Source organism: Manis javanica, chromosome X (assembly GCF_040802235.1).
Source record: "Manis javanica isolate MJ-LG chromosome X, MJ_LKY, whole genome shotgun sequence".
Classification (NCBI taxonomy): Eukaryota; Metazoa; Chordata; class Mammalia; order Pholidota; family Manidae; genus Manis; species Manis javanica.
In genome coordinates this window covers 36461755-36477442 of record NC_133174.1, presented here as the reverse complement: position 1 = coordinate 36477442, position 15688 = coordinate 36461755, and the positions used below count along the sequence as shown (strand labels likewise).

The 15688-nt window shown below is 45.2% G+C and overlaps 1 protein-coding gene across 3 annotated transcripts in view; it reads left to right on the top strand.

Annotated features, from left to right (window-relative positions):
- The first annotated feature begins 3422 nt into the window (after nucleotides 1–3422).
- The window catches only part of MAOB (monoamine oxidase B), a 116550-nt gene continuing 104284 nt past the window's right edge, over nucleotides 3423–15688 (top strand). Inside the window, exon 1 of one of the 3 annotated variants that reach the window (XM_037001517.2) lies at nucleotides 3423–3729. In XM_037001517.2, coding sequence (XP_036857412.1) covers nucleotides 3684–3729 — 46 coding nt within the window. In that variant the 5' untranslated portion in view covers nucleotides 3423–3683. The remainder of the gene's footprint in view (nucleotides 3730–15688) is intronic. The other 2 variants (XM_037001518.2, XM_037001516.2) reach the window with 2 other exon arrangements.

Below are 15688 nucleotides of genomic sequence, written 5' to 3'. Positions count from 1 at the left end.
TTGTGATTCTTGAGGCCAAAAACAAGGTCTTGGCCCACTGAGAGGTCTCCACTGTCTTCTCATCCCCAAGGAGGAGATTTGGACACTCTCAGATTAGGATCCAAGTTGATGGTGGATGCTTCGCTGGGCAGAGCCAGAAGCCTCATAACTTTTAACAATTGGTAACTTGGTAAAATACCAATCTAACGTTGATAAAGAAAGACCTGACCTAGCTGCCATGGCTGGGCTTTTCATCATTTCACCCCTCAATGGCTATTTTGAAAAAGTTTAACAGCAAAGTTGGGAAAAAGAGACTGGTAAGCTCTAAAGAATCTAATTTTAAAACAAATTTTCTATCCCTTATTAAGCTTCCAGCATTGAAAAAAAGTGAAATGTACAACTTAGATAATATCTGGTGAACTCTGTTCTGCACTGCCTGCCTCTTTATTGAAACCTGTGGTATCATAAGAGACTCACTGAAATATCCGTTAATGAAAAGCTGGACAGCAAGAAAAAAAGTAATAAGGACATTTTATCTCTTTGGAAGCCTTCTAATAAAAAAAAGGAAGGAGAAGTTAAGTTCATTTTAACTGATGAAAGAAACATGGATTTCATCAAGTTAGAAAGACAAATAAACACTGCTTGGGGCAGGCAACATTCCTCTGCTCCTTGGTTAGAGGTATTGAGCATTTCTCTACTGGAACATGAATTAGGCTTACTGTGGCTGTTTTCATATTTGGTTTTCCTAGGATTAGCATCATTTCTTATTTATAAGGGCATATTCCCAGTGATGAGCACAGTGCTTGACATGGAGCTGGTGCTCAATAAATCATTCTCGAATGGATGAATGAAAGATAATGCATGATCTGTTCCTGCAGGAAAGTAATATCTACTTGGGAAGAGAAGACACAAAGACCCACAAAAATAAATGATGCTTCCTATCATTTTATTCATTGTTCATTTTTCAGTGTTATTACTGTATTCCTTACCATTGGTTTTGCGGTGTTTGTAATCAGTCCTAAGGTGGTCAATGATGCTCTTTGCATACTGGACTGTGTCCAGTTTCTCCAATATGTTAACCTCATGTTTGCTTCCCAATTATGCCTGGTGTGCTCATGTTCCTCAATAGTTGATTAACCCATGTTCATCCTTCAAGTTCCTGCAGAAAAGTCATTTCCTCCTGGAAGTCCACTGTGATTGTCTGGGCTAGGTTACCTGGTCCTGCTGCGTTTCAGAGCAACATTCAGAATGCTACTTGTGATGACTCTTTCTGGATGTCTCCCCTGATGGAGTGTGAGCCCCAAGAGGGAAGAGGCAGCCTCCGTCATGTCCATCTCTTCACCAGGGTTCAGCATAGCAGGTGTTCCATAACTCCTTGTATAATGATCAGAAATCTTCTCTTTAGGACAGCCTTGAGATAGGTCAGAGGCTCTGGAGCATGGAGCTGTTTCTGGAACTGAGGGGGACCAGAGGCCTGTACTAGAGAAGAATGGGCTCAACGTATGTGGCCCATGGATCAGCACCACTGGCATCACCTGGAGCTTGTTAGAATTGCAGCTTCTCAGACCCCACCCCAGAGCTGGGTGATTTGTACACATGTTCAAATTGGAGAAGCACTGCTTTTAGACAGTTTGTCTGACCACATGATGCAGAGAAAAAGGACAGACTTTGAGAGTTGCCCTTTCTAGGAGACTGAGGACCCTGAACAGGCCTGGGAGACTGCCTGGATACAGGGACAAGGGTGGCCTCAGGGACCCCCTGAAGGCTCCTGAGTTCAAATGCAACCCACTTCTGACCTCATAGAACACAAGTAAACTGAATACCTCTGGGGAAAAGGCTGTTTGCCAGTGAATTCTCTTCACAGACACTGTGGAACTGTCATTCCAGTTGGACATCAAGAAGAGATGGGCAGCCCATACTAGACTCAAAGTTCAGATGCCTAGGGCCCTGGCTGGCTTTGCAGTTTCGGAGCCATACAAAAGAGATCTCAAGCAGATCCTGCAAGTATCCTCTCCGCCTGTCCCACCCAACCTCACTGGACATGTGATTCACTTGCAGGCTAGATGAGGGGACAGAACATCCACAGCTAAGAAGCCTGCAGCTTCAGGGCCCTGTGAGAGAAGGTAGACAGATAGGGTTTGGCAAAGAGGAGGCCAGCATAGGCTGTAGGCAGGGTGAGGCAGTGGGGATCTGGGTTCAAGTTTCTGGCTCAGGGCTGTTTTGTAAAAGCAGGAGAAGTGAAATTTCTAGAATCCGAGTCAGGGCTGTACCAAGACCTTCTCTGCCACAAGTGACTTCTCAGTCACAGACATGCCTAAACCCTCTTCCAGTCTGAGGGCCTCAGGAGCTCAGGATACCTTGGTAGCAGGTGGATATGTGGACTGGGGTGGGAATAGGTGGAGGTTTGTTTCAGGCTGTTATCAAATCACCAGACCTGGAGCCAGTCCCCCACCCCCCATCCCAGCCCCATAGCTCCCCTAGCCTGAACAAATGCACTTCACACAATTCCCTCTCTCTTTTTTAAAAAGTTGAAGTATAGTTGGTATTCAATGTTTCATTAGTTTCAGGTGTACAACATAGTGATTTGTGTCACAATTATTTCTTGCAAAGCCACCCTGCATTGCGTCTTTGCACTTTAGTTCTCAGAGGTGGCTTTCCTAGATCTCTGAAGGAATACACCTCTGTTTTACACAGATCACCTCTGCTTAAACTAAACCTGGCAGCTTATTGAAACACCCCCTCTGCTTGGCAATGCCAAGGTCCTCAGACCCACATCCCTAAGCCCTGAATAGCTGCCCCTGCTGTTTCAGCGGAGCGCTGAATTCCACGCATCCATCCAAAGCTGAGCCCCTGCCAACCCCCTTTCTGGTTCCTGTCTCACCAGCGCCCAGTGCTGACTCACGGGATTGCTCAAGGTGCTGTTGGCTGTTTTGCCCATTTGCAGAAGGGAGGCAATTTAAGATTGTCTTTGGGGGCTGTGCTTTGCAGTCCTAGGAAGGAGTCTTCCTGAGTTAACTGTGGGTATAGGGCATAGGGAGTGGGGAAAGAGGGTATTCGGAAAGAGGATGAGGGACTGGGAATAACGTTCACATATGTGCCAAGATAATGGCAATACTGCGTGATAGATCAAAGTTGGTCTCAGAATCTTTCTGGCTTTGTTTTCCTTTCTGGCTTTTTATCTTACTTTCACCCTCCCACTACTTTATCTCACCTTCTTCATCTGTAAAATGGGTTGTTGTGACGTTTACCTGTATGTCACGTGCTTTGTGCGGTGCCTGCTCCCTGGAAAGCGCTCAGTTAATGTTTGCTATTATCTGTCTTGCTGTGTTCCGTGGACTAACCGGAGCGCTCGAGGACACCCAATCTGCTATCCTCCGAGTCCCCAAGCTCAATAGTGCACTAGGGAGGCTGGTTGGAAAATCCTGCGCAAAAGGCCAAGGGTTGGTGGTCCCGGGGAGGCCCCGGTGATCTCCCGGCCTGAGCCCGCCCCGGCTCTGAACGCTGAGCTGCGGGCGGGGGCGACGGCCCGGCGCTCCTCCCGGCGGGCGCGTCGGCGGGCGGGGCTCCGCGCCCTGCCCTGGGCAGGCAATATAGCTGCTCGGCCGGGCGAGGCGCTGGCGCGTGGGGGCAGCGCGGCGGGAGGGGGCTGGGACTCAGAGATCCGGTCGGCGGGCACCGGGGCGGCCTGGAGCAGGGCGAGCACCATGAGCAGCATTTGCGACGTGGTCGTGGTGGGGGGCGGCATCTCAGGTCAGTCGCGACTGCGCGCCCTCCCTCCTCCAGCGCTCGGACAGGTGGTCGCCCGGGGGAGGCGCGCGGGGCGGGGGCTGTCCCCAGGAGCCCCTAGACTAGCCGTGCTCTGGGCCGGGACCCAGCGGGCCCCGAACGCCGCGCCGGGAACCCTTACTCGGGGGAAGGATTTTAGTGCGCCCCTGGACAGAAGCCGGGGACTGGAAATTTGTTGAAGGTTGGGGCCAGACTTTGAACTTCTCCCCTGGAAGGCTGCCAAGCCTGCGCTTGCTAGAATTTTCGAAGCAGGTGAAAGAGGGCAGGCAGGCAAGATTCCTACTAGGGGTAACACAAAGGTCAGTCACGTGTCCCAAGCAAAGGTTGTCACAATTACTTGGTGTTTTCCTCATGTAGCAAATAAAACAATTGTGTAAGGCCTTGGAAGCCTGCTTTCTTGGTTTTTAGAACAATGCCTATTGCATGCAATGTTCTTGATAAAAGGCAGATGTACTCATCAGTCCCTTGTCTTGAGAGTGTGGGGATGACTGTAGAGGCTCACCTGGACACTGCACCCTCGCTCATTTGGAGCAGGTGTGCTTCACAAGGCATTGTTATCCCGGCGCCAGGAAAACGACCTTGAACAGTCTGTGGTTCAGAAAGAAGGGATTGGGCTCCAGAGCAATCGAGTGCCGAAGACACTCCTGACTCTGATTCTCTGTGGTTCTGTGATGGTCATGGGTCTATCCGGTACTGCAGACTCTTCTTGGCAAATACCGCTTCTTCTTGCATCACCAGCCCTATCCCTGTCCCTGCCCCTCCTCCACCCACCCACCAGTGCAGGGTGGACAAGGTGCTCAGTGGGCTAGAGTGGAAAATTGGCTCTCTGGCCCAGCCCATTTTTGGCAGGGATAGGGACAGAGACTACCTTCTTAGATGCAAGGGGGTCTGTGTGTACAGCAGGACACACAGACAGAAGCCAGAAGGATGGATGGGGTCAATGGGAATAAACAATGCTTACAGAACAGCCTGACTAACAGAGCCCTGGAGATGCTTTGGCCAAGCTCCCAGGCCCTCTTGGTGCTTCAGCAATAATTAAGACACCTCCCAAACCCATGAAGGCATTGGCTAAAACTGGCCCTAAGCAGATCTCAGGAGCAGGGGTGTGTCTGCCTCCCTAAGAGGCAGGCAGGACAGAGGCCCTCAGGTTCTGCTCTTCCTGGTGAAGGAACCAAGGTGTTGCATTCTGGGTGCTGAGCCTGGTTTTGTGCTGCTCTCTCTACTCTGGTCCGCCTCACCTTTGGGTCAGATCTCGGGCTGCCACTTCTGTCTATGTGAGCCTGAGCTCACTCATGCCAGGCTCTGTGCCCCATGCTGCAGGTAAATAGATGCATAAGCACAAGGGCGTGCTGAGGTGGACCAAGCTATATAGATCCTGTTTTCTTTCAGTGTTTTTGACATCTTCTTCCCTAGAGGTACTTGGACTTAAAAGCATATCTACCTCGGTGCTTTAGAAAATATTGCTAAGTACTTCTCGATGCTGCCTTGCACAGCTCCCCATCTTATGGCAGCTGAATGTTCTCTTTCCAGGACCCCAGAGTCTTTTTTTTGCCCAAAGGGTTCAGATTCTTTTATTCCCACCTTTATTTTGCTCTGTCTGATTCATACTCCAAACCTTCAAGCTTACTTAAATTATTCACGTTAGACTCATACAGGAAGAGTAGATAAGGGTTTAAGTCATTTTTACAAGCAGTGGTGAGCCTCTACAGTCATCCCCACACTCTCAAGACAAGGGACTGATGAGTACATCTGCCTTTTATCAAGAACATTGCATGCAATAGGCATTGTTCTAAAAACCAAGAAAGCAGGCTTCCAAGGCCTTACACAATTGTTTTATTTGCTACATGAGGAAAACACCAAGTAATTGTGGCTAGATTACAGGGGCATTGTGAAAGGCAAGTGAAACAATGTATGTGAAAATAGCTTTGTAAAGTCTGACATATGACACAAGGTCCTGCAAGAATTTTACTCATTTTTTCAAATAGGCATCAGGGTAGACCATGGTAGAGGGTGCCAAAATGGATCACATCATTCCTGCCCTAGAAGATATGTCAGTCCAGGAGGGGCGATGAGATACTCAAAGATAATCCAAGGTAGAAAGTGGTACGTACCACAGGAAGAGTCCATTCATGTATTCATTATTCATTCAGTCAGTAAACATTTAACTGTCTATCCCACATCCTATCCCAAAGGAAATAAAGGCTGAATTATCCAGGACTCTTGCCCCTGGGCACTCACAGGCTCATGTGGGAGACAGTCATGAACAATTAATACTAATGACCTAGGATAGATGCTTTAGTGGTACATGCACAAAGTTCTAGGGAAGGTGATTGTAGAAAATGAAGAACTCTGCCTGAGAAAAATCTGGGCAGACTTCACAGAGGAGGTGACCTTTGTAGTAGGTCTTAAAGGATGAATAGGAAGTCACCAGGAGACTAGATGTAGAAAGCATCTTAATCTAAGGAACAGTTTATATAAACTCACAAATATGTGAGAGAACACAGTAGCAGGCTTAGGAAACCTTAAGAACTTCAGCGTGGACAGTTTGGGGTCTTATGGGAGACCAAGCTATACAAAGGTTAGTTGGGATGAATTGTGGTGAGCCATGTATGTCATCCTCAAAAAGCTTAGATCTTTCTTTCATCAATGAATGGTCACTGAGGATTCGTCATTTACAGAGTGACATGTGTCAAGTGATAGGAATATGGTGATGGTATTAGCAAAAAAAGGAATGTGAAGAAGAGGAAGAGCAAGTTTGGGGGAAAGATGAGATACCTGGAGTTGGAGATACTGGGAGGATCCCTGGGGAGGGATGTCTAGCAGTCACAAATGCAGGGAAGAAGTTGGGCTTGCAGATGTGTGTGACAGAGAAGTTTTAGTTGAAGCCCCTGAAGTAAATGAAATGACACAAACCAAGAGACCAGAGCTGGAAGGGAGGGTGCTTACCTCCTCCCCGGCAAGGCGGGTATTTCAGTGATTCTCTGTAGTTTGATGAGAGAGACAAGCGGACAGAATGAACAATACTTAAGTTTACCTCACGTCTTAGCCGAGGTATCTTTCCCAGGGCAGCCTTCCTGAATCCCTCCCAGGTCACATTAAATGCCTGTTTAGCTCTCCTCTGCCATCTTTTCTTTTCCATGAGTTTTTAATCGTTCACTTTCTCCTCCTCTAGGCTGTAAGCCTCTGGAGCCCGGGGAGGTGTTCTCCCACCCTCAGAGAACCCACAACCCCCAGCTCCAGAGTCCTGCCTGGCCCAGTTAGCACTCAATAAGGGTGCTGAATTGACGAACTATAACTTTACACTGATAAAACAGCAATCGCTCAGATCTGAAATTCACATCCATTTACTACTGACCCTTTAGCATTCCCTGCCAAATCACAGTAAGAATGAGGAAAGTGGTAAAATCAGAATTTCAGAATTAGCAGGTGACCTCTAAGAGGGTTTATGTCTAAAAGTGTCTGATTTTGCCTCTGGTCTTTAAACTTTGTTAATGATTAAACTTAGGACATCCTGATAATTCTCTGATAGTTTTTAAAGCTGTCAGCAAATTGTAATCACTGCCTTTGGGATAAACAGACATATCTTGGGGGTGCCGCTGGTTAATCTATAACTTTCTTTTTTGCCATTTGGAAAATTGCAAGGCAATTATAAAATAGCTTTTTCAGAAATGTACATGGTATATAAATGCATTATCCACTGAGCTGGCTTCACCAAAGGAGCAGGCCATGTCTGGAGACTTGGCAGAGTAACAGCATTTTCCATATGCAGCTGAGCAACAGCACATTGCTTCTGTCCTGCATCTTGGTTTTAGTGTTTGGGCTGGTGGAACCATGGAAACTGTCTTTGCAATTCTGGAGTGGCTCTTGCTCAGTCCTCAAAATACAAGCTCAAAAAAAGGGAAACCTGAAGCAGGAAAAAGAACATTTTTACCAGGCTTGAGAAAAGAGATGTGGCCCTCTGAGGGTGGCAGGTACTTGGCTGAGATCCTGGAAGGGACGGAGCCAGACTTCCAGTTGTAACCAACATCTGGCCGGCCTGCTGCAGGCTGGGGTTTGGGGTGGTCTGGCCTGGGCAAGAAGCATCAGCAGTGGTTCCCTAAGGGGTCATGAGTTGAGGGACACAGTAGGCAGAAGTGGCCCATGGGTTAATGCCAAAGTGTCTTCCTTGCCTTTGATGAAGAAAGGAGAACATCCCTGGGCTCCTGTAACCCACCTGAATGTTGTAAAAAAACAATAATTGCACAGAAGTGTTTGGAAATGTGCATATCTCAGTCAAAGAGAGGATACAGAGGAGCAGTGTTAAGGCAACATATAGTTTAGCATCAAATAGACTGTGAACCCCATTTCCTACACTTACCTACTGTGTCATTTTAAAAGTTCCATTGGTGCTCTGTTCTTCAGCTGCCTCACCTCCCCTATAAAATGAGACTCCTAAAGTCTGCCTTTGCTGGCCAGAGAGGGCTGTTGCTGAGGTTAGAAAAAATGCACAGGAACGACTCTCCGTGCCGGTCATTATGGCTTCCATTTGTACCTTTTGGAAAATAGATCCTTGGTTAGGGTTTAGGGAGTTTCAATCCATGGGAAGTGATTACACCACTTTTGCTCTTCACCAACCAGTAGGTTTTCTTGCTGTGAGGCATTTATAAGGCAGCAACAGGTTGCGAGGTGTATGTGCTGGCATGGGACCTACCTAGTTCTGGCCTCATCCTGCCATACCCGCCTCCCTTTCCTCTCTCCAGCCAGAGACCTAAGGAGCTCAGGCTCACCCAGACTCTGGGACCCACTGTGCACCTCATCAAGAGAAATTTTGGAAGCCCTAGATCTGTATTTCAGCACCATTCCAGCCTGGCTGTTATTCTGACCCAGTCCTCATTTCAGCCATCTGACTCCTGCCTCAATTATAATCAATGACATATGTCAATGATATTTTATTTATTTATTAGCATTCGTTATTTAATAATAAATAATGAAAAGAGCTAGCATGTCAAGTGCCATCTACATGCTGGACAAGGCATCAGGAGCCTGATTTTTCACGGCAGCTCTGTGAGGGTTGAGTGACAAAACCCTGTACCTTCTGCTTGGCTCTAATACCTGGGGTACATTGGTGGAAGGGAGCTGCTTTGGTGCACTATGTGGGCAAAGCCAGGTGCCACTAGAGCCATAGTCTCTAGGTCCTTGTACATCTTCAGCAGTCACCAAGGTGCCAGAGTCCAGCTCCAGTGGGGGTGTGTGAAGCCCAAAAGGTTGAGACGGAGTTGGTGCACGGAGAGACAGCACACAGAGTCAGATGGAGGTGGTCTCTGGACAAAGTGCTGATGACAGCTTTATTTATACCATTTTGCACAAGGATATGATTATTTTTTATTGTTCTGTTTATTAATTGGTATAGGCAGTTGATTAATAGGTATGGGCAAGCTTTTTTCTTTCTTCTTTCTAATCTATTCATGGTTGGTCAAGTGTTAGACAGGTGATCATTTTCTGTTCCTTGACTGAAACTTTTCCTAGCAACATGTACTCTATCATGTTTTATGTTTCTATGCAACGCAGTTTCTAAGTAGTGCATGTGACCGCAGGAGCGGTATGTAGCAGTGACTATGGAGTCTATCAGCTCAGGGTGAAATACAGGTCACTCACTACTTCAGTTTGCTAGGCAGGTATCATTATCTATATTTCTAATGCAATGGGTACATTTTATCTCCTCATAATATTTAGTCTATTGTAGGTAGATGCAAGATAAAGATAGAAAGCATGATTTAGAACTGTAAGAAGGCAAGTGTTGATGATCTGGTTTGTGCCTGTAGACTAAGTATTAATCCAAGCCAGACAAGGGCAACAAAACATCCATGGGTGTAGACAATTTCTCTCAAAACTAGGGGGGTGAGGTTCTAAGCCTCACCTCTGTTGGCCCCCATTTTCTCACCTGATGGCCCCCCTGCAGCTGTGCCTGTCTTAGGTTGTTCCTCCCTTGAGGAATCTTACCTGTCTCTGGCTAACCAGCCATCTTCCGGGGCCATACAGGGAAATGTAAAGCTGGTAAGTGAGAGAGAAGTAAAGTTTTTTGAAAAGGTTAGTTTTTCACTTCGTTGCAGATTTATGCCCTGTGGCTTCCAGGCCCAGCACTTGTCTTGAGGTATCTTTACTTATTGAAAAATTATGTTATTTGGTAATTTCACATATAAGGCACGAATTTTAGTAAATGGCTGTAATTAGGAAGGAAGAAGAAAAGTTGTAGAAGTAGCAAATAGAAGAAAACATGAGAAGATTGATTAAGTGTCAGACAGAGTTATTCTATTCAATATTCTCTCATAACTCTATTTCTATAAAACTCTCCATCACTAATTCACTAGCATTATAAAAAAGGGGGGCATTCCCACTTAGGTGGAGATGGGGCAGTCAATGTTTGACTAGCTACCTGCAAGATTGCCATCTGGCCCCTGCGTGTTCCATTCTTTAGGAGCACTGTCCTGAAAAGCTTCTGGGAAACGTATGTTCTCATCTTTTCCATACTGCTTAGCAAAGGTTAGCTTAACCCTTGGCAACAATGCAAGCAAAAGCAAAGCCAATAGTATAATGGAGAATAACAAAATCAAGGTGGGTAATAGGGGGAGCCAGCTGCGAAGGCCCCTGCTTTGTGGGGGTCTTCCTCCAGCCTGAGCTTCGCTTACACAGCTTGAGTAGCATGGCTCCTGGCACCAAGGCAGGTTAAGGCTTGGCTGGGCCATTACCAACAGCAACAATTCCCTTCTCGTCTGGCTGGGTGATGAGGTGTAGGCTCCCTGTCATATAGGGCCAGTGGTTTAGCAGAGGTTAAGAGCATGACATTTACCCTGGTTCCACCACTAACTAGCTTTGCCTTAAGCAAAATTAGTAACCTTTCCATGCCTTAGTTTTCTCATCTGGAAAATAGGGATAATAATGGTATCGACTTGAAAAAGAGGTCAAGAGGATTAAAAGACAAAATGCATGTAAAGTGCTTAGACTGGAGCTTGGCATCTGGTTGCTATTGTGAATCAGACTGACAAGATGCCCACTAACTGCTAATGGGTCTGAAGTACCAGTGTGCCAGCTGACTCCACTGTCAAACTGTGGGTTGAGGAAATGGTTAGTTGCTGTGCATACACATGAACTAACACACATGCACACATATTCATAGAATATTACCCCACAGTAAGGATGCTGCTCCCCAGCCCTACTTTCTTGGGTTGTATATGATTTAGTAACACAGATGATATTAAAAAGCCAGGAGCAACATTTAAAGAAAAAGCTTAAACTCTAGTTACTTTTAATACATATTTAAGAGATAAATACGTGAGGAATTCTAGATGTAGAACACATTTCTACATGAACACTTGGAATTCATTTGATGCCCGGCAGATGCCAGTACTAAGATCACGTCACTGTCAATGCCATTTAGCATTCATTGCTCCATTCTTCTGCTCCTGATAAAAATATCATTATAGGAGCAGCTAGTTCCAGGCTCTTAACCTTTGTGCATTATCAGAGCAGCCATTTCCTCTGTAACAATAACTTGGAATTTTTTTTGATAACATTTGTTCACATTTGGCTGCAAAGACACACTCATTAAGAGGATTTTAGTAATGCAGCTAATATGTATGTCATCAGTTTTAAAATGCTACAGTTTATAACTGAAAATCAACTGTTTCATTGATTCCTATATTTTTGACAATAAATACACAGTGGTCTCTGGGTCAAATTCGTCCTATGAACTTGAAGAGATAATTGAGCTTCTAACTTACTTCTCTAACATTATGGACTTCAGTAGCATTTCCATGTTCCATTGACATAGTACAGTCCATATAATATTTGATGTCACATATTATTTCTCTGATATTAATATTAATGACAGCTGGTATGTTATCACCAAATTCTAATATGTTTGTTTTTTTCTGGATTCCAATCAAGATTCAAACTATATATGCATATGCAATTGACTGATGTATATTGAATTAGAATTTCCACAGTTTAAATAACACTTAAAATTAGTGAATGTTAAGTTATTACAGGTGGTGACAAGTTCACACTATAATCGCAGATGTCAGTCAGTGCCTGGGACAAATGAAATGTGTACAGTTGCATGGGACCCTTGTATCAGAACCACCATTAACTTCTAGTTCATCTTTGATAGGATGGCCATTACACTTATATACTTCTATTTGATGGCCATTATGCTTATAGTCTTTGCAGTGCTCCATGTGAGTCTCTGTTACTACATTTCATTTACCATGTTTAATTTAAATTACCTGTTTAAGCATTTGTGAATCCTCACCTCACCATAGGCTGCTCAAATCTGGGACTTTGTATGATTTATCTCCCTATCTTTGGTGATTAGCAAGGAACTGAGCCTACCTGGCCCCCAGAAATGGAACTAAATTCATAGAATGCCTTGATCAGGGTCATGGGTCTTGTCAGGCTTTGGACCCAGAGAAGATAAGCTCCAGAACCAGGAACCTATTGAAAGAATAGGGCTAACTTTTGGCCTTCAGGAGGGAGCAGGATAATGTAGAAGTTAAATGCAAGGACTCTGGGGGCCTTGGGCTTGGGTTCTAATCCTACCTGTGTCCCTAACTGTAGCTTGGGCTAGTTACCTACTTGTTCAGCCTCCAGATCCTCACTTATAAAGTGGAGTGGTGGTCTTGGGGCTAGCTTCTGAAATGCTCAGTAAATGTTAACTCTATCTTACAAGTCAATGGGCAGTTCTTAACTGAGAGGATCTGGAAACATATAAGATTAAATACTCTTAAGTCCAAAAATAAACCAAATTGAGATGCTAGGTTCAAAATGAGTATTTTAAATCCTACAATAGAATTTCGCTTTAGAGATTTGCTCAGGTTAAGCATGCAGCATTACCATTTTGCAAGGGCCCCAAGTTTGTTAGGTTTAGCTTTTAGTAATGTCTTTGTATAAAAGTCATTCTTCCCCTTAAGACAGGGGGTATAATGGTATAAAAGTCTTTCCTGATTTTGAACATCTAAATCTCAGAAAAAATGCTTGGTTTAATAGAATCATTGATGATCAAAGATGGAAGCTTTAGAGTTTTACCTTCTAGTGAGAATACCTGCTTTTGTGTCCAAAGATAAGCAGACCAAGGGAGGGCAAAGGGCTGTTCCCAGGCCTCACAGCCACTTCTTCTGAATAAAATTACTGTCCTGAGGAATGAGCCCCCTGCTTTAGGAGGAAGTACAATTGGAACAAGAATCTGACCAAATGGATCTGGGTGGAAGGTAAAAATAGCTAATACTTTGAAAGCGCTATTTCTGTTTTTTACTTTCATGTTCACAAAATGGATCCTTCATCAGCTGCCTGTGTTAACTCAGTAAACAAGGGTATTGTGGAAAACTAAGTCCCATCAGGCAGTGCTTCTGAAGCCAGTATGGGATTATTTGCTGAACGGAGGTACAGAAAAAGCGTAAGACCAAGTTCTTACCCTCAGGAAAATTGAAATGCAGCTGGAGACACAGAGCCTGCACATACAAGCAATAAGGAACAATTAAAAAGAGTATAGAGATCGGGAGCCAGGATGGCGGCGTGAGTAGAGCAGCAGAAATCTCCACCCAAAACCACATATATCAATGAAAATATAACAAAGACAACCCTTCCTAGAATAAAGACCAGAGGACACAGGACAACATCCAGACCACATCAATACCTGCGAGAACCCAGTGCCTTGCAAAGGGGATAAGATACAAACCCTGGCCCGGCGGGTCCCGAGCACCCCTCCCCCCAGCTCACGGTGGGAGGAGAGAGGTCTGAGCGGGATGGAGAAGGAGCCCAGGACTGCTGTACATCCAGCCCCAGCCATCCGGACCAGAGCGCAGACACAGTGCATGCACAGGGCCCTGGATACTAGGGAAACAGGGCAGCAAGAATGGTGAGTGGGTACCGGAGGCCGGTGCCGAAGGACAAAAGAAAAGCGAGCGGCCATCTTTTTCTTATTGTTGTTGTTCTTTTGTTGTGGTGAGTGCTTTTTAGAAGTCTTAAAGGGACAGGGACCCCAATACTAGGGAAACAGGGCAGCAAGACCGGCAAGCGGGTATCGGAGACCGGCACCAGAGAACAAAAGAAACGCGAGCGGCCACCTTTTTTTCTTTTTTTCTTTTCTTTTTTTTGTTTTGGCGAGCGCTTTTTGGAAGACTTAAAGGGATAGGGACCCCAATACTAGGGAAACAGGGCAGCAAGTCCGGTGAGTGGGTGCCCAAGGCTGGCACCGGAGAATAAAGAAAAACGAGCGAACATTTTTTTTTTTGTGGTTGTTGTTTTGTTTTGGCAGGTGCTTTTTGGAACTTTTAAAGGGGCAGGGCGGGACACTTAGTCCAGAGGTAGGGAATCCCGGGATCTCTGGGCACTCTAATCCCCTGGGCTGCAGGGAGCATGGAGGCCCCTTACGGAGATAAACGGCCTCCCGGCCGCTCCCCCTCCAACGCAACTCCACCACTTTGGAGCAGCAGCCCGAGCCAGGCCACGCGCACAGGACAGTGGAGATAAACTCCATAGCAGCCAGGCAGGAAGAAGAAGCCCTGTCTGCACGCAACAATCCAGCACAAGCCACTAGAGGTCGCTATTCTCCCAGGAGAGGAAGGCCACAAACCAACAAGAAGGGAAGTTCTTCCAGCCATCACTAGTCCCAGCTCTGCAAACTATTCCTATCACCATGAAAAGACAAAACTACAGGCAAACCAAGATCACAGAGACACCAGAGAAGGAGACAGACCTAACCAGTCTTCCTGATAAAGAATTCAAAATAAAAATCATAAACATGCTGACAGAGATGTAGAGAAATACGCAAGAGAAATGGGATGAAGTCCGGAGGGAGATCACAGATGCCAGAAAGGAGATCACAGAAATGAAACAAACTCTGGAAGGATTTATAAGCAGAATGGATAAGATGCACAAGGCCATTGATGGAATTAAAACCAGAGAACAGGTACGCATAGAAGCTAACATAGAGACAGATGAAAGGATCTCCAGGAATGAAACAATATTAAGAGAACTGTGTGACCAATCCAAAGGAACAATATCCATATTATAGGGGTACCAGAAAAAGAAGAGAGAGGAAAAGGGATGGAAAGTATCTTTGAAGAAATAATTGCTGAAAACTTCCCCAAACTGGGGGAGGAAATAATTGAACAGACTATGGAAATACACAGAAACCCCAACAGAAAGGATCCAAGGAGGACAACACCAAGACACATAATAATTAAAATGGCAAAGATCAAGGACAAGGAAAGAGTTTTAAAGGCAACTAGAGAGAAAAAGGTCACCTATAAAGGAAAACCCATGAGGCTAACATCAGACTTCTCAACAGAAACCCTACAGGCCAGAAGAGAATGGCATGATATATTTAATGCAATGAAACAGAAGGGCCTTGATCCAATGATACTGCATCCAGTACAACTATCATTTAAATATGATGGTGGGATTAAACAATTCCCAGACAAGCTAAAGCTGAGGGAATTTGCTTCCCACAAACCACCTCTACAGGGCATCTTACAGGGACTGCTCTAGATGGGAGCACTCCAAGAAAGAGCACAGAACAAAACACCCAACATATGAAGAATGGAGGAGGAGGAATAAGAAGGGAGGGAAGAAAAGAATCTCCGGACAGTGTATATAACAGCTCAATAAGCGAGCTAAGTTAGGTGGTAAGATACTAAAGAGGCTAACCTTGAACCTTTGGTAACCACTAATTTAAAGCCTGCAATGGCAATAAGTACATATCTTTCAATAGTCACCCTAAATGTAAATGGACTGAATGCACCAATCAAAAGACACAGAGTAATAGAATGGATAAAAAAAGCAGGACCCATCTATATGCTGCTTACAAGAAACTCACCTAAAACCCAAAGACATGTACAGACTAAAAGTCAAGGAATGGAAAAACATATTTCAGGCAAACAACAGCGCG